Here is a 19,620-nt window from a genome sequence, read left to right on the forward strand (position 1 = left end):
CACTACTAAGATTTCACAATTTTTGTTACATTCATTTTTTTGTATAGATGTCCTATCTCATCATCCATCCATCAGTCCATCTTATTTTTTTATGCATTTCAAAGTAAGTTATAGATATTGATAAACTTCACCCCTAAATACTTCATAAGGATCATGAACTGTTAATAGTATTAAATAGTATTAAATATTAGCTTTTGATTCCTTTGTTGGTACAAAATTCATACAGTGGGAAATGCAAACATTTAAAGAATGATAATTTGTTGAATTTTGACAAATGTATACACCTGTGTAATCCAAACTCTAATCCATACATAGAACATTTCATTTCCATAATTCTAGAAAGTTATTCAAGCTCCTTCTCAGTTGATTCTTATTCCCATTCCCTAGAGACACCTATTATGCTGTCTTGCTTTCTGGCTTCTTTCCTTTGCTCATGAGTTTCTCTGTGTACTCATGAGCAAATATAAATTGCTCCTCATATTTATATTTCTAAACATAGAATTTGAAGTTTTTTGAAATGCATTTCAAATGCTGTTTTTCCCACTTGAGTCTCTTCTGATTCTTCTTACCAGATAACATTTCCCTCCTTTGGAAGAAACAATTTCTATTGTAATTCTCTTAGGGCATGTATCATATTCTTTCTTGGACTCTGGTTTTTTTGGTCTGTATTTATCTTATTTCCCTTTCCTTGTTTATAATGTCTTTATGTATCTTTCATCTTTTAGAGTTGTAAAGTAATTGAGCTAGGTGTGGTGGCTTATGTTTGTAATCCCAGCACTTTGGGAGGTCAAGGTAGGAGGATCGCTTGAGTCCAGGAGTTCGAGATAAGCATAGGCAACATGGGAAATCCTGTCTCTACAAAAAAACAATTTTTTAAAATTAGCTAAGCACCTAGGTGACAGAGTAAGACCCTGTCTCAAAAAAAAAAAAGTAATTCATTTGATTTGAAGGTACAGCAAAATAAGCAAAAAATTTTACCCACGATAATTAGCAAGCACACATAAATATTTTGTTAACCCTCTTTCAATAAGACATTTGAGAAGTTTGAACTAAAAATGGAAAAGCTGACTTCATTTTCACAGATGGCACACCTGTAATACATGAAAAAACAGGTTTCAATATTATATTCAATTCTGAAGAAGTGTTTCTACCTTCATTCAACAGAGAATCTGTGTTGCAAATTTTGCAGTCAGGTTTATGGAATGATGTAATGGAGGAAATGATTGTAACTCTCAATTTTCTTCCTGATTTTACCATTAACCATCACCAGCTTATTGGAAGATGTTAAACCTAAGCATAGAGACTTAGAGCATTTTAATATGGCCAAGTAACAGGATTGTGGAAACTCTTTGAGACTAACTGAGCTACATCTTAGCTCAAGACCTTAATTTTTTTTTTGAGATGGAGTTTTGCTCTTGTTGCCCAGGCTGGAGTGCAGTCGCATGATCTCAGCTTACTGCAACCTCCACCTTCTGGGTTCAGGCAATTCTCATGCTTCAGCCTTCCAAATAGCTGGGATTACAAGCGCCCACCACCACACCCAGCTAATTTTTGTGTTTTTGGTAGGGACGGGGTTTCACCATGTTGGCCAGGCTGGTCTCGAACCCCTGACCTCAGGTGATCTGCCTTCCTCGGCCTCCCAGAGTGCTGAGATTACAGGTGTGAGTCACTGCACCCAGCCTTTTTTTTTTTCTTTTAACTAAAGGGTTTGTGGTGTAAAGGGCTTATCAAATACTCATGGGTTTACAAGACTGTTTAATGATGTAACAAGATATTTTGAACACATTGAACTAGAAACTGCAATGGGAAAATGTGTTCATTTATTTACTAAGAGAAGGACAGGCCTTTCCACTCAAGTACCACATGTGGGTTGAGCAGATGGAACTTGGAGGTAACACTTATTTCCCATTGTGGAACTACCTGGTATCAACAGAATTGCTGAAGTTTAATATTGATAGAAATTAAGGCACCATTTTAGAAATATCGATTTTGATATATTTAATAATGCCTGAGATTTTCATAGTTTTCTGTAAGTGCAAACCAAAGCATATGACTGAATGCCTAGGAAATATCAAGTCACCAAGGGGTTAGAGCAGTGCTACTGCTGCCACCTGCGAACGCTTATCCATCCATGGTGAGCTGAGCTGAGCTCAGGAATCTAGAGTAAACTTTTAGAAACTTTATGGCAGTTTGACAAAGTATACTTATATCTGTTGAATTTAATAAAAAATAGGGATTACAATATGTATCTTTTATTTCATTTTCCATTATTCATTCAAAGTTATCAATCTGAAATAGGCTAAGGAAAAAAAAACAGGGCTGGTTGTGGTGGCTCATGCTTGTAATCCCAGCACTTTAGGGGGCCAAGGCAGGCAGATACTTGAGGCCAGGAGTTCAAGACTAGCCTAGGTAACATGGTGAAACCCTGTCTCTACAAAAAAATACAAAAATTAGCTGAGTGTGTTGGTGTTTGCCTGTAGTGCCAGCTACTCAGGAGGCTGAGGCACAAGAATCGCTTGAACCCAGGTTGCAGTGAGCTGAGATCGTGCCACTGCACCCAAGCCTGGGTGACAGCAAGACCTTGCCTCAAAACAAGAACAAAAACAAAAAACAAAACAAAACAGGTACCTCCTCTCAAAGAGTTCATTGAGTTAGAATCTTTTAGAAGTGCAAGGTATCTGGAAATGAATAAATATATGAATCTGAAAATCAGAAATTTCAGGCAATGTGGCAATTCTAGGCAGTACTTGAATTTATGTATCTTTTATTTCATTTTCTAATTATTCTTTCAAAGTTATCTATCTGAAATAGGTTGAGGAATTCTAATTCCCAGTGGAGCCAGGTCCACCTGGCTCTATGAAATATATATTTTGTATTATGGCTAAAAAATCAAAATGAAATGTCTATTTTAGCAAAACTAACAAGGGATTGTATTGCACTGCTATAAATTATTTAAGATATACACTGTATACATCTGTGGATTTTGATCATGTGATTCAGTACTGCCAAATTTGGCCAACCTTATTGTAGCATGATGCCTTCTACCCAGAATTCAGATATTTTCTCCTAAGAGTTAGCAAAATCTAGGTGGTTCACTAACTACAGTTGGGATTATTGAAGTAACTTTGAAAGGTAAAGTTTGATAGGTTATTAAATGCCTTATGCCTTATAGCTTCCCCCAGAAGGATATCTACCTTGTTCTGTTTAGACAGACTTTGTCAGTCAGGACTTTCTTTGAGCTTGTACTACAAAGGTACTATTACTAAAGTAGTAAATTTATTCAATCCTTAGTTTGTTGTTGTTTTAATCAGTTGAAATTTTTAGAACACTAAGTGTTTTGTTTTAATTTTAAAGTTTCTAGTAGTTTCTTGATATAAATTCTGTAAGTGATTGCTTATAACTCTCTTCTGATGCTGCAGTTACTTAAAGAAATTATCCTGAACATCTACTTTCCAAAGTAGGTGCAATATACTATAGTGTCCTCCTTATAGCACTACATACTTCAATAAATTTTTTAAATTGGCCAGTGTAAGAAGAAAGTAAGCAGCCATATGGAAATAATAGCATTGTGTCATATTGTCAACTTTCATGTTCGATTTGGAAAATTGAAATATAATTATGAATAACAAAATAAACACATGTACCATACAACAGTATGCCATGATGTGCTTTTGACACAATGGAAACAATTACTAATAAAATAAGGTGTCTTATGATTTGGAAGAGAGATATTTTCTTGGCAGTGGGTTTTCAGTTTTGCTAATTTGAAAAGTGGCTATGATGGTGGATGAGATCGTTATGGAAAAAATGTATACAATCTTTATGCTTAGAACACATGCATTGCCAAAGTTTCCTCGTGCAGAAGTGAAGCAGGATCCAGATTACAAAATCTATCTCATTCTGGGGTGGGGGGGCAGTAAAAAGTTTTCTTCACTTCTTTAACACTTCTATTGGGCTATTTAAGAAATATACACTGTCAATTTCATTTGGCCCCAAACACTGCTTCTTCTTGACTCTGGCTTTATTTTTATGAAATATATATATATATATATATATTTTTTTTTTAAATAAGTCTGTAAAACTTAGCAAGTGGTGGTATTATTTTGTGTTCGTTGATGTTTCATTTAAGTGTTATGCTATATTTTTCATGTGTTCTGTTTTCCAACTAAGTATAGTAGCAAAGTGTTTGAAGAATATGCTCCCTTCTGTTTTCTTACTTTTTCCTTCCAGGGATTGTAGCACTGTATTCAGTTTATAGTGAGGGTTCACTGTTGAATGACTAAAAGAGATTTGAAGATCTATGTAATAATAAATTGTTAGCAGAATTAGAGAATAATATAAGCATGATTTAAAACATTGTATTATGATTATAATACTATATTTTTATGTTTTTGCAGGAAGATTCTCTGGCAACAGATGATTTTCTTGTAGACTACTTCAATGAATTCCTAAGCCTTCCAGTGAGTTTATTATTATGACCTATAGAATATATATTATCAAAGCAAAATATTTTAATCATTTGATTATCTTGTGAGACCAATTTATCAGGGATAATGCTTTTTAAAAAATATTAATGAAAGCATTTAGGTAAATGTTATATCTTTTTATGTAGTTAATCATTTGGATTTGAATCATATTTAGAAATTATTTTTATTGAAGAAAGTTAGAGTTTTTCTAACCATTAAAAAGTATTCTGTACACACACTGGTTCAGCTGTATTTGGCACCATGTTAGGCTTTTTTTTTTTGAGACTGTGTGTGTTGCTCTGTCGCCCATGCTGGAGTGCAATGGTACAATCATGGCTCACTGCAGCCTCGACTTCTCAGACTCAAGCATCCTCCTGCCTACCAAGTAACTGGGACTGAGGCACATGCCACAATGCCCAGCTGACAGGTTAGACTTTTGACAGAGGTGATAAAGGACAAAGTATCAAAAAAGTCAAAAAACTGATTTCTTCCCTTCAAGCAATTATGTTCATCCTCTTGGACAGATCTTAAAGTGGAATTTGTATATAAGGCAATTAGAGTTTTATATCAATGGTAAATAGGACTCACACACTGTTTTTGGTGTAACATAGATTGATGCCAATTAATAGTTTCAGTTATAGACAGCAGTGACATATATTGTCACTATTAAGGAATGTCCTAGTCCATATAGTCTATGCTGCTATAACAGAATAACAGATTGGGTAATGTATAAGGAATGGAAATTTGTTCGACTCACAGTTCTGGAAGCTGAAAAGTCCAAGATCAAGGAGCTGCCTCTGGTGAGGGCCTTCCTCCCACATCATGCCATGGTGGAAGGGCAAACAGAGATTAAGAGAACGAGGGAGCAAGAGGGGCGCTGACCTCACTTTATCACAAGCTTTATAACACCGTCTTGATAACCAGCCCACTCTCAAGGTAGCAACATTAATTAATCCATTCAGGAGAGCAGAACCCTCATGGCCTAATCTCTTCTTTTAAGGCCCCACCTCCTAACACTGTTGCATTGGGAACTAAGTTTTCAACACGTGAACTTTGGGGGACACATTCAAACCACAGCAAGGAATTGGGAAAAAGTGAAATGAGGAGTCATAAAAAGACCTATCTGGTTGTATGTAAATAAAGTTAATAAGGAATGCTGGTTAAAAAACATATAAGAAAAGGTTTTTGCTATTGTGTTATGAAAACAAGAAAACTTTTTTCCAGAAAAAAATTGAAATTAAAAAAAAATCACAAGTAATTTTGAAGGGAGTGTGCCATAAATGTGAAGTCTCTTAAAGCCTAAACACTAGAAATACCTTTTGAAGGGATGGTACTATTCAGTACTTTCTTATGTAGATTAGTTTTATACATATATATATATAACTAATATATATATACACACATATATACATATATATGTATGTATCCATGCATGCATGTTTGTTTTGTGATTTTTTTTTCCCTAAAATAATTTTGTACTGTGTCTGTTGAGCATAGCTACATCTCTGGACCCATTATGGAAGTTAGATTGACACACCAAAGCCCCTGCTCCCTTTCCAAGAACAAGCCTGAGTGACATCAGAGGATACTCAGGATGTTCTTGTTTGGTCTGACTCTTTCGTTGTTCAGTTGTACATTATACAAAACCCAGTAGCATAACAAAATTGCCGGAATTTAGCTCTTTCAGATTATGTAGAACCCCGTGGGCTCTGCAGTCTCCACTCTCCCTCCAAAACAAGTACATTTGTGAAATTTTAAATAGAAAAATCTCTATGTAGGTCTAATGTCAGTTTCTCAGCATTTAAATTTCAGTGTCTTGGGATTTGTGATTACATTGACTTGTTGTGGAAAATAAATAAATTCCCTTACTTTCTTTTAAAATAATCATATTTTAAAGTATAGAAATGACATAGCAATAGTATAAACAGTTTACCAAAAATGTGATAATCTCGCCATCCAGTCAGAGTAGACATTGCAATTTTTCTGTTTACTTTCAGACTTTAGGTGATATGACTGTGATTTCTATTGAATTCTATATATGTAATCATGTTTTCATTCCTCCTGAGCAAGACCTGAGGTTTGACCCCTTCATGTGTCCCATGCACTCACCCAGGCTGCCTTTTTCCTGTTTTTCATCTCTCCAAATCCTTCTGTTTTTACCACCTCTTTTTTATTTTTATTTTTTTTGAGTTCCTTTTGCATCTACATTCAGGATCACACAGTCTACTATTAATTACTTGTTCTTCACGTTACAAGATAAAAGAAGAGAAAATGTTGTCATGCATTTTCAAAAGAATCTGGGGGCAGGAAGGAGAAGGAAAATGGTGTACTCTCATGCCAAGCGTCTGGCAGAATTCTAGAACAGATTAGTAAGGTTTGGAAGCCCTTAGCTAAGAATTGGAAGCCAGTATAGGTTTACTGAGAGTAAGTATGCCAAACTAATCTCTCTCTCTCTCTTTTTTTTTGATAGTTATAGATTGGAATTTTGGGGAACCATAAATTAATATATTATGATTTCCATAAAGTATTCTAAAAATAATAAATTGAATCATGTTACTTCCTGCTCTGTTCAGATCCCTGTCTAGGGACTTCTCATTACACTAAGAATAAAATCCAGAATCCTATATGATTAGGCTCTTGTTATCTCTTGATCTATATTTCCTACTTACTTTCCAATCTGACTGACTTCTTTGTTTCTCAAGCATGCATATGCCAAATATACTCAGGGTCTTTCAACTTGGCATGCTCTTCTCTGAGATATCTGTATCACTTTTCCCTGACTTAAATTCCTTCTGTTTAGAAAGCCTTCCCTAACAACCCTATCTAAAATAAAAACCTCAACACATGCTCCACTTATAGTGCTTTGTCTCCAAAGACCTTATCATTATCTGTGAAATTAGTTTTCAAATATTTGAACTGGTTCACTAAGCATAACCAGCAGGGGTTGATTTTTAATAACCTACAGATTGAATTCCAAACTTGCTAGTATACAATTCAAGACCTTTTGTAATTTGGCTTCAACTTAATCTTTCTGGCTTTATTTCTTGCTTCACACTACTTTTGCCATCCTGCACACTCTCTCCTGCCTCCCCTAGCCCACCAATCCGTCTTGACCATACTTCTTCCCATGCTCAAATCTCACCATGTAATAGTTGGTAATAGGAGTGAGAGAACTGTATTTGATTCCAGCTCTTCCATTCTTACTGGTGTGATCTTAGAAACCTTGCTTACTTAATTCCTTGATTTCTTTCTCTGTGAAGACAATATGACTATCTTACAAGATTATTATGAAATGAGGTAATGTATATTAAGTGCCCGGCACAGGTTTAGTGCTTCTCTTTCCTTTTCCTTCACTGATTAGACCATCTCATCTTCCATTCCTGAAGCATAACAGGCAATCGCTCTTCAATGGGATTGGTGGATTGTCAATCTAGAGGACAGTCTAATGTGCCACACAAATCTGTCATTGGCTTTGCCTTTCTAAAATTATTTTTATCAGAGAGAGAGAGTTGGATGAAAAGTTGCAAGTTCCAGTATTAGGTAACTTGTCTAGTAAAAAATGGTCCACACAGGTTCAAAGGGCTCAAAACTTTTGATTGTCCCATTATGCTATGATGTCTATAGAACTGGCAGCAGAGGAGTAAACTGATGATTTGGATAAGATAATCTTGTCTTATTTTTATCCTGATAGTATGAAATGGACTAAAACAAACAATGCTAATGTGATTTTAGGGATAGTGTAATCAATAGAAGTGTAGTCAACATCAAGAAAAGTATTAGACTGCAGCACTTTAGACTGCAGCACAGAAGGCACCCAATAAGTGTTTCTTTGAATAGGGTTGAATTGTCAGACTGCACTTGGAATGTTGTGTTCCTTTTTTTCCCCTTAGAACCTTGCGATGTCGCCAGGTGCCAGGCTGGAGTGCAGTGACGCGATCTCGGCTCACTGCACAACCTCCGCCTCCTGGGTTCAAGCAATTCTCCTGCCTCAGCCTCCTGAGTAGCTGGGACTACAGGCGCACGCCACCACTCCCAGCTAATTTTTGTATTTTTAGTAGAGACAGGATTTCACCATGTTGGCCAGTTGTGTTCCATTTTTGGTGCCATATGTTAAAAGTTGCTCTGCCAAACCAGACTCAGGGAGACTTAGCCAGTGATCACTTTGGAAACCATGCCAAATGAAAGGTTGAAAGAAGTTTGGTGTTTAACCTGGCTTGGGAATGGGTGGCAGCAGTGGAGTGGAGTAGTCCTTTTCAAATATTTTATGAGTTGATTGAGGAAGAAGGGTTAATATATTTTGTGAAATTAGAGTGCAGAACCAGGGCCAACATTTGTGAAGGAAATTGATTTGATTTTCACTTACCATTAGAAGGAACTTTAGAATTTGTTTTCTAACAATTAAATGGGCTGACTTGTGAAGGAGTAAACTTCATGTGATTTGAGGTATTCAGGTAGAGGTGAGAAAATCATCTTATGAGAATATCGGGGAACAGGTCTTTTCTGTATCTCCCAAAGCTTCTTGATTATAATTCTGTTTTCATTTCAACATCTTCCATGTAAGATACTTAATATAAACAAGTAAACCTTCTAATTTTTTCTGCTGCCTCCTTTCCTCATCCACCCCAACTCTCAGCCCTCATCAAAAACAATAGCCCAAGCCCTAGAATGTAGATACAGATTATAGGGCCCTTAGGTCATCTCTAAGATGGCTTCTGAGATGTTTCCCATATCTAATGACATGTGCAAGGTCCCATAACCGAATTGTGGTAGAAATGGCCTAGGAATGAGGTGTTCTGGCTCCTATGCTATTTCTTTCCATTACACCATTATACCCTTGGGACACACTGTAAGATCAGAAACTGGTGGCTGGTAGCCTGCCTCCATGTTATTTTTTGATGAGGGGAATCCGGGATAGTTGCTGCTATTATAAATGATTATGGCACTTTCCAAATCCTAGCTTTCCTAACTTCATTCCGTTTGTTCTTGGGCCAAGTTCACATTCAGATATTGTTTTCATTTGGTGTCTGGGAGGTTTTTTGCTGTCAGCTCTTTATGGACAAGTGTTTGCTTATTAAGTTTTCTTCTGTGCTATAGTGTGAAAACATTTTTTTCCTTTTGGCTTTGTTTTGTGTGTTTTATGCTCAGTGACTGTTGTGGGATTGAGTAGATGAGCCCACATAGATTTAGGTTGGTCCTCTGTGGGTGGTTTCAAATGTTTGTGACATTTATGGTTTGCAGAAGCTGAAGGGGTGGCCTTTTCTATACCCTCCTTGCAAGTATAGGTATGCCATGTGTTTGCCAGACCATGCTTAGCTATGTGCTGTTGGAATTTTACATAACTTATTTTTTTGGACTGATTCTCCACACTTTTTAAAATCTGTAAACAATTATAATTTCTTGCAGCTTTATGAAGGAGTTATATGCTAGATGGATTGTTGTGGGGGGCCAGTGGGGAGAGAAAGAGTATATTTTGGGGGAATGCATGGGATGAAGGGGGATGAAGAGTTAGGGTCTTCCCTTGCCAAAATCTATATACTCAGAAATTGATTTTTACAGGTGTTGATAGAGCTCTAGGAAACTGCTTAGTTCAGTGTTTATACCTCTGGGTGTTTTGATAAGACTTGTAGCTCAAACATACAGCACTCAAATTACCTAAGTCATTTATTAAGTAAGGATATTTTCTATACATTTTATGTGGCCCATTATTCCTTCCACCCCATTGGTGAATATGTCTAGTAAACGGTTTATGGTTAAGCATCTAAAATGACAATAAAACTTAGATTAAAAGAAGTTGTTATTGGTAACTGACTTGTTACATTCAAGTAGTCAGATGTTTTCCATTCACTGAATAGGGATGCATGTTTAATATAGCTTTGGAGCTCAATTAGTAAAGACAGAGTTGGAGCAGAGATTAAGATGTATTAAATTAACCTAGTCATTAGTTTTTAATTTAAATACTGTTCAGCTAAATAATTTGGCACCCAGTGAGTTTCACTGGTGCTGGGCTGGCAGTTTAAGTACATCACTAATTATTCACAGGTTTTTTCCCCTCCCCTTTTCAAAGAAATGTGGAACCAGCAATTTATTGTGGTAAAAATATTTTCATGCACTTGCTTTTTCTGTGAAAATATTTTTCACACATGGATGACTAGTACTACAAAATTAGCTTTCACCACCTTCAGGTCAATTCATTTTGGAGTATTTGGAAAATGATATCCTTGAAATAAGAAAATTAAGGAAAAGAACAGCCTGTAACATCTTATGGAGTATTGGGTTTGAAGCTCAAACTGAAGATTTTTTCTGTCATATGATTCAAAGTTGAGCATTCTCTAAATCAGCCATCTCAGCTTTTTGGAGAAAAGACTTCCTACATCATTCGTTTCTGTCTCTCATATCCTATGTGTCTTGTATTGTTACTTACTAAACTATAGGAGCTTTATAGATAAGCTTAGAAACAGTAAAACAAAGGATGTTGAAGAGAGCTTCTTTTTAAGCAAACAACAGGAATTTGGGTACTAACGAAAGACCAGGGCACTTTCTCCTGGGTATCAAATACAGACAGCTGGCACCACCTCATATATGAATACCCATGAGAGTCAGCACGAAGTAACCAACAGAATGTGGCTTTGCAGTTTGTCTTCATCTGGATTCTGCCTCTCCTCAGCTAAAAACTCTTCAGTGGCTCCCCCTTGTTGTAAAGCAGTGATTCTTATACATGTGCATGCGTTTGAATGATTAGATAGGGTTTGTTAAAACTCAAAATACTGGGCTCCTCCCCCGGAGTTTTTGTTATAGGGAGGGGACTGATAAGTTGCATGTCTTTTTTTTTTTTTTTTCTTTTTCAACTTGTATTTTAGATTTGGGGGAGTATATGTGCAGGTTTGTTACCTAGGTATATTGTGCGGTGCTGAGGTTTAGGGTATGAATTCCTTCACCTAGGTACTGAACATGGTAGCTGATAGTTTTTTAGCCCCTGTCTCCATCCTTCCCTTCCCATTCTAGTCGTCTCCAATGTCTATTGTTGCTGTGTATGTCCATGAACACTTGATGTTTAGCTTCCACTTATAAGTGAAAACGTGGTGTTTGGTTTTCTGTTCCTGCGTTAATTTGTTTAGGAGGGAATTTACATTTCTAACAGGATCTCAGGTGATGGAGATATTGCTGATCTTGGAACCACACTATGAGAACCATTGATTTAGTAGTGTAAGTTGAGAGTTACAACATATGATAGTAGGTCCTCAACGAAGTCGTCCTTTCTCTCCAGTCTTATTTCTGCTATTCTCCCCTCAAATATTAAAGTTGAACATATCTCACTGCTTGTAGTTCACCAAATGTAACCTATTATTTTGTGCTCTTATATCTTTTATTTTTAATTTTTGTGGGTACATGGTAAGTGTCATGCTCCTTTATCTTGATGCATTGGCTATTACTTTTGCTGAATTCCCCTCTTCTCCCTTGTCTACCTGACATTGCCTATTCATGCTTCAAGATTCAACTCTAGCAGCCCACCGTCCCTATACATCTTCCTTAATTTCCAGAATATATTAATAGTTAATGAATCTCTCTGTGCCATCACATTACTTTGTACATTCTATTATGCTTGTTCTGTGTTAAACTGGAGTTGCAATATGCATTCATTCTTATTCAAATTGAACTATTTATGTTCTGCAGAGGGAGTGAGATTTAAAGAGTGACATAAAGAGTGATTTAAAGAGTGACAATGATTTTGTCTGTTGCGCCAGTCTATGTGTATTTGTCCTGGAGAGGGTGTAAGAGGGAAGATGAGAAACTGCCTTTCCCTCACTGAGTGTCATCCATCCTTCCTCTTAGAGTATGTTGTCATCTCATCATGCTAAGGGTGATTCTAGTGCTAAACATACATATTTTGTGTACAGTGTGAGCTTTAAACACAAGCCCACCCCTTCATTATCCAATCCCTAAATGAAGAATCAGTGACCTATTTCAATCCAGAGGAACAACTGATTTATGAACTTTTTGAGAAGATTGTTGAAGACTTTATCAATGCTTTCAAGATTTTAAGGGATAATCTTGACTAAATATGATTTCACCTTATGTGCTGACTTTTGCATCCTTTTCCCTCATAGGATGGGTCTTTACTGCCTGTTTATATTTACTTATCTGTCTTCCTCTGCTGGATTATGTGTGCTCTGAGGCAGGATCTCTGTCTTATTCATTTCATTTGGGGCTTTGTGGAGGATGCCCTGTATTGGCTCACTCAATATATTAAATAAGATATTATGACAATAAGAATTAAATAAATACTTACTGAATAAATGAGTGAACTTAACAAAGGAATCGTGGGGCTGGGTGCTCTTACTAAAGAGCAGAAGATATAGACTTTTTTTCTGGAACATCAATCCTGGACCAATGGAGTATCAAACACGGAAGCACCTTGGGTTTATCTAGTTACAACCCCTTTTTACTTATGTGTCTCAGAAAGGCAAAGTGATTTGCCCACATTTCTCCCGTTTAATTATTCTGCTTATCTTTCTCTGGAGTTTCTGGTTTAGCCAAATCTCTTTTAATGTATGATAACCAGACCAGACATGATATTCTAGTATTACTACCCTTGTCTCTGGGGACATATTTCCCCTTGGCATTTGCATTTGTACAAGTTTTAATTTATTTCAGTATTTTGTTGACTGTTCATCATAGAGAAAAATGAAAGATTGTATTTGTTCCTTCAAGGGCAGAAATAATGTTTTATTCATCTTGGTATCCTCTATGTTTTGGGCAATAATTGGCACTTTGTCTTTCTATTGGTAAAATGAATTAACTGGGAGAAGCTTTGAAATACTTGTTTGCCACTTTTATAATCTTAGAATCACAGTGCTTTTAAAGGCCTTTCAAGATGTAAGCTAATGCATGGCTTTTCAAATACAAAAGCATTTATTTTCCCCTGGCAAGATCTCTGTTCCATATAAATTAATTCCACAGAAATAAATTCTTAAGTTTAAAAAGTATAAATATTTTTACATATACATTCACATTTCTTTTTTATAATAAATAGAAATATTACATGTCATTTTATTATAAACATAATTCTAATTTTCTTTTGTTGTTTTTACTGTGCTGTTTCTGTAAAGTACTTCTTTTTAACCCATTCCTCTTCCTCACTTTCATGTACGTACATACACTTCCTTCCTCAGAATGGATACACTCTGCCTCTTTCTCCTCTAGCTCCATTTAGAATTCAAGTATTTTTATAAGTGCATATGAGTAGCAGAACCTAAATCACATATCCATAGCTGTAGGGAGTCTGAGAAATAGTGATTTTACTTCTCCAGACTTTTCATTTCAGGAGGTTGGAATGTATCCTGAGTGTGGCAGTCCACAGCATCCACAGTGAGCCTTAACTAAAATTACGTGGTCAGTCCTAGGTTTAAAGCAGTTTCATAGTCATAACTCCAGAGCTCTGTTGTAAGCTCATTAGGGACTTGCTGTAAAGCCATGAAGAGTTCATTTAACCTTTCTCGGCTGCAGTTTTGCTTTGTAAGTTAAATATAAAAGTAATTGTTAACTACCCGCTTTAAATCCTGTCCCGGCCCCTGTGTGTAACAGGGTCAGTATCCCATCCAGAGTGTTAGTAATTCCTACATGAAACCTGGTTGCAACGTAGTAGCAGTAGCTCCGAGGTAACAGCTGGTCACCCCAGTGTGGCAATGGTTCTGCTTGTGGAATGTGAGCAGCCGACCCCACCAGCTCATGAGCTGAGAAGCAACCATTACATCCCCCAGACCACTCCAGAACCTTCCTAAAACACAAGTTAGAAGTAACTATGTTACTTCCCTACTTAGGATGTTCATATGCCTCCCTCTTTCCTAGAGGGTTAAGATAAAACCTGTATTTCTGAAAATGGCGTGCAAAACCTTCTGTGATCTGGTTATACTACCTTATCTACTTCAAGTCTTTCTTCTCTATTCCTTAAACGATTCCAACTACAGCTATTCTTTTTTTAAATTTATATATATATATAATTATACTTTAGATTCTGGGATACATGTGCAGACCATGCAGGATTGTTGCATAGGTACATACGTGGCAATGTAGCTATCCTTTTTCGAATCCGGCTGCATAGACTTAGTTATCCCATGCACCATGTTGCTTCACACCTCTGTGCCTTTCCTAGTAAAACCAGAGTAGATAAGAGAATAGGCTTTGGAATCAAAACACTTTGAATCCCAGCTACCATAACTTCATAGGATCACTACCTCGCCAAGTACTTGGCATAGAGAAGTGATCAGTACACACTAGTTTTGTCGTATGTGAGGCAGTATAGTAAAGAAGAAATGTTCTGCTTTGGGACAAGACAGACTTGTTTCCATAACCATGATCATCTAGCACTTTGTATAGCTCTGAGTCCATGGACCATCACTTAGCTGTCCCTACCGTCAGTTTTTTGTAAAGAGCTATGTTGGGAATGTGGAAGGATTCAAGAGAGTGCTTTTAAGGTGTCCATCATGACCTTTAACCTAAGCAAATTAATGCAGGAGCAGAAAACCAAATACCACATTTTCTCACTTATAAGTGGGAGCTAAACATTGAGTACATATGGACACAAAGAAGGAAGCAACAGACTATTGTAGGGATCTACTTGAGGATAGAGAGTAGAAGGAGAGTGAGGATTGAAAAACTACCTATTGAGTGTTATGCTGATTACCTGGATGACAAAATTATCTGTACACCAAACTCCTGCACCATGCAATTTAACGATGTAGCAAACCTCCACATATACTCCTTAAACCTAGAAGTTGAAAAGAAAAAAATAAAATGTCCATCACATGCCTAGCACATGATAGACATTCAGTAAATAGTCCTTATCATCTTCATTATTTCTGCCAACTATACCTTAACTACTCACTACTACTAAGATTGATTACTAGGGTCTTAAGGTATCAACAGTCCCTCTTAATTTTTTTACTTGAGCACTTTTTACTTGATTAGTAGGAAGTGTTTTATTTGTCCATTGAACCAACTAATTAACATTCTTTGCTTTGGATTATCATAGCTTTGTGTTCCTCTGGCTACCAGGTCCAAGGGTAGGAGGCAGAAAAAAAGAAAGGAAAACAATAAATAAAAGACAAGCTTGTTCTCTTGTTCCATGGATACTCAGAACTAGAAGAAATATTTTCCAGATGGTCTTTCACTTTAAATGGTTTAATTTCTCCTACCCCATTAATATTTGATGTCATTCTCTACCGAGTTTAATTAATTTCCTTTCTCCAACTGGATAAATCTGATCTGCAATATAAGCAGACTCTTTTATCTCTTTAGATTAGAGACAGCATAGTTTAGGGATACTACTTATGTAATTTAGGTAAATGGTGCCTGTTTGAATCCCATGTTTGAAAGACAGATGCAATGGGCAACTAATGAAATATCTATTGAAGAAACTTCATATATAATTTATGGCTAATTATTCTTTCTTACTCACTGAGCAATACTTACCATTTTGGGAGAAAATCTTAGTCTGAAGGCTTTTGAGACTGTGGACTGATATTAATCTTGAATTCCATCATCCATGTACGTTAAATTCCTCAGAAGCAGAGACAGTCAAACTTTAGAGAGGCGATATTATCTGACATTAACATTTATGTATATACACATGTATTTCTAGTTCTAATTTTACTATGAAATTCTGCCATTTATTAAATTACAACTATAGTATATCTAGCAATGCCTTAGTAAAACCTGAATTAGTGTTCTACTTAGAACACTTACTGATCCAAGGGGAAGAGTTTAAGGCTTCTACCACTTGCCTAAGCATGTATAAGTTAATCTACATGTGTAGTCAGTTCACTGAAGGTACCCTAAAATAAACGAATATTCTGAAAAAGGGACCTGATTCTAGATTTGGAGGACAAATGGGAAAAGACATGGCCAATTCTCCATTTGCTTCTTATGGAAATGGAGGCCCCAAAGGTGTTCAGTGATTCACCTAGAGTCACAGAGCTACTTACTGGCAAGCTGACATTCAAACTCAAGACTCCTGACTATTGTATATAAACTGACTGGCTTTAAATGAAAGTTGGCAGCCTTTAGAATTACTGACAAAAGCCTCAGAAATGTTATTTTCTTTATTCTCTCTTTTTTTGTCACAGTGCGAAGGATGGTGTTGAAATAGTCTTAACTGAAGAACATATTGTACTTAAATTTCTCCTTTTGGACAAGGGAGATGATTAGCTTTCATGGCCTCTAAGGATGAAAGATATAATGGGAGCATTATTTCTTCCTTTACGCATTCTTCCCTAGTGATCCGCCCCCTTCTAAGAGAATAACATCACTTTGTAGAGCCAGGTATATATTGCTCTCCAGTTTCAAATAATCACAGAGGTAAGATGTTTCTAAATAGGGAATTTCTGCCACAGCGTACCGTGACACTCGTGGCATGAGTACATTGGCGAGGAAGAGTTCATTGGATTCCCTGACCTCTAGGCAAGAGATTTCCTAGCTACTAAAAAGGAAGCCAGAATGATTAAAAAACACAAAACTCTGTGAGCTACGCATGCATGTATGTAAGCCTCAAGTCTTCTTAGAGACTGTGAGTTTCCAGGTTTAAAAAAAGTTTTAATTTCTACAAATTTATATTGCAGACCTTTTCAGAAGCAATTCGATTTAATGCAGATTATGGAGTTTTTGAAGTGGTTAATGATGCTCCACAGCTTCTGGAAAAACAACTAAAAAAGATTTTACTGAACCAGCAACCTCGAAATCCCATTTATGATGTTGTAAGGAAAGGGAAGAATGAGGTTAAACCTGCTCAGATGAATGCCCCCCATGAAGATGAGACCGTTAATGTCAACTACAATATTATGGTAAGAAAGTATTCTGTTTTATCTTCTCAGATAGATAAAGCTTTTGGTCAAATTAACGTGAGTTTCCTTAGGCTTCTCTTTTTGGAATGTAGCTATATTTAACTTGTGTTGTATGTACACATAGTATTTGTTAAGCACTTTTCAGATATAATGGCCAGTTTAGCAGTTCTGTTGATGTTTACTTATCAGTTTGAAAAGATTCATGTAATTTATGAATATTTGAATATTAGGTTAGTTTTGAGTCATATAAATATGGGTATCCTTTATAATGTCGATGCATAATTGAAAATGTGGATATATAGGCAATGTATTTCATTTGGGTTTTGAATCAATCCAATCAAGCTGATGGGAATTGAGACTTCTGACCCTTAAGTTGCACTGTGTGATTCTGACCTCCCTAGCCTTAAATTCTAGTCTCAGCTTCTCTTTAGCATGAGGTCAGAAAACTTGGGTTCTAATATTGGCTCTTCTGCTTAATGGCTCTGTATACAAGTCACTTTGATAAACCTAATTTTCATCATCTGTCACATGATGCCTTTAGTACCTACTACTTAGGTTTCTTGCATGGATGAAATGAAAATAATAATGAATGTTTAACAATACTATTTCACATTGATTCAAAATGTCTAGTATAACTAGACTGAAATAGGTCTAACATTTAAGACATAGATCTACTCTAGCCTGAAAGTTCTTCAATTCTTCTGTTACTGAATTCGAATAGTTTCTACTTTTAACATTCATCAAACTAAATGGTAATAGTAATAACCATGTTACAACATTGTTTTAAAGCCAGAATAAGGAAATATATTCTGTGATACATAGTACTATATGATTGATAGTTTAAAAATTTTTTACTAGGTGTGACAGTATTCATTGGTTTAGTCACTTCCTTCAGTGAACAGAAATTTTTGATTGCATGGAGGTCTTTATAACCTATTTATTCATTTTTAAACAAAAGCTCTTTAAGAGCTTCTTGAGTTACATGTTTTGACACAAGTTTCTCAAAAAAGATCTACTAGGTGATCTTATTTAATGTGTTGGAAGGTAGATTGATTAAGCATGTCTATCATAAAACTAGGGCATCGATTTAGAAGTTTTTAAACAGAGGCATAAATAATAAAAACAGGCCAGGCACCATGGCTCATGCCTGTAGTCCCAGCACTTTGGAAAGCCAAGGCAGGTGGATTGTCTTAGCTTAGCAGTTAGAGACCAGCCTGGGGGGAATCATGGCAAAACCCTATCTCTACAAAAAATATAAAAATTAGCCAGGCATGGTGGCATGCACCTGTAGTTCCAGCTTCCCAGGAGGCTGAGGTAGGAGAATCACCTAAACCTGGAGAGGTCAAGGCTGCAGTGAGCTGTGATCACACCACTGCATTCCAGTCTGGATGACAGAGTCAGACCCTGTCTCAAAAATAAAATAAATAATAAAAACAGTAGTGGAGATAAAAGGAATTAAAAAATACTAAATGAAAAGCAGACAGAAAATGAGAAAAAAAACCCCAGGATAATGGTAGTACTGATTTTAAACAAACCACATCAATAATTAGTAGCATATTAATAATGTACATTAAGTGGTCTTGATGTCTCATGCCTTTGATTCCAGAGCATTAGGAGGCTGAGGCAAGAGGATCACTTGAGCCCAGGAGTTTGAGGCTGCAGTAAGCTATGATGGCACCACTCACTCTAGAGTGAGGCCTTGTCTCTAAAAATAATGATATTAATGATATACATCAATAATTACATGAAATTTAAATGGCCTAAGCACCCCAAGTAAAAGCCAGAGTCAGGGATGACTGAAAAAAAACAGCAACAATTATTTGCTGTCTACAAGAAACCAACCTTAAAAATAAGACATAAATAGGTTGGAAGTAAAAAGGATAGTAAAAGGTATACCATTCAGTTACCAATTAAAGCTGGAGTGATATATTGACATTTGGCAAAGCAGCTTTCAGAACAAGGAATCTTACTATGGATAAAGAGGAACATTGCATAATAATAAAAGGGGGGGTCAATTCACCAAGAAAGCTTAATAACTCATAATATGTATGCACCTAAAAACAGAGCTTCAGAATGGTGCAAAAGCTGATAGAACTGAAAGGAGAAATACATACATTTATAGTTATAGTTGAAGACTAAAGCACTGCTCTCTCGGTAACTAATAGAAAAGATAGAACATCAGTAAGGATATGGAAGTTTTGAAAAACACTAGCAACCAAGTATATCTAATCGATTTTTTCAGAAAAGTTTATCCCACAACAGTATAGATTTTTTTTCTAGTACATTGGGAATATTTACCAAAATAGACCATATTTTGA

General features: G+C 36.2%; 1 protein-coding gene across 17 annotated transcripts in view; it reads left to right on the top strand.

Annotated features, from left to right (window-relative positions):
- RGS22 (regulator of G protein signaling 22) overlaps positions 1-19,620 on the top strand; it is a 150,229-nt gene that overhangs the window by 12,619 nt on the left and 117,990 nt on the right. For 15 of the 17 annotated variants that reach the window (XM_002759356.6, XM_078353462.1, XM_035276616.3 and 12 more), the window contains 2 exons: positions 4,398-4,460; positions 17,081-17,302. In XM_002759356.6, the coding sequence (XP_002759402.4) occupies positions 4,398-4,460; positions 17,081-17,302 (285 nt within the window). The remainder of the gene's footprint in view (positions 1-4,397; positions 4,461-17,080; positions 17,303-19,620) is intronic. The other 2 variants (XM_054246369.2, XM_054246367.2) reach the window with 1 other exon arrangement.

The sequence above is a fragment of the Callithrix jacchus genome, chromosome 16 (genome assembly GCF_049354715.1).
Source record: "Callithrix jacchus isolate 240 chromosome 16, calJac240_pri, whole genome shotgun sequence".
NCBI lineage: Eukaryota > Metazoa > Chordata > Mammalia > Primates > Cebidae > Callithrix > Callithrix jacchus.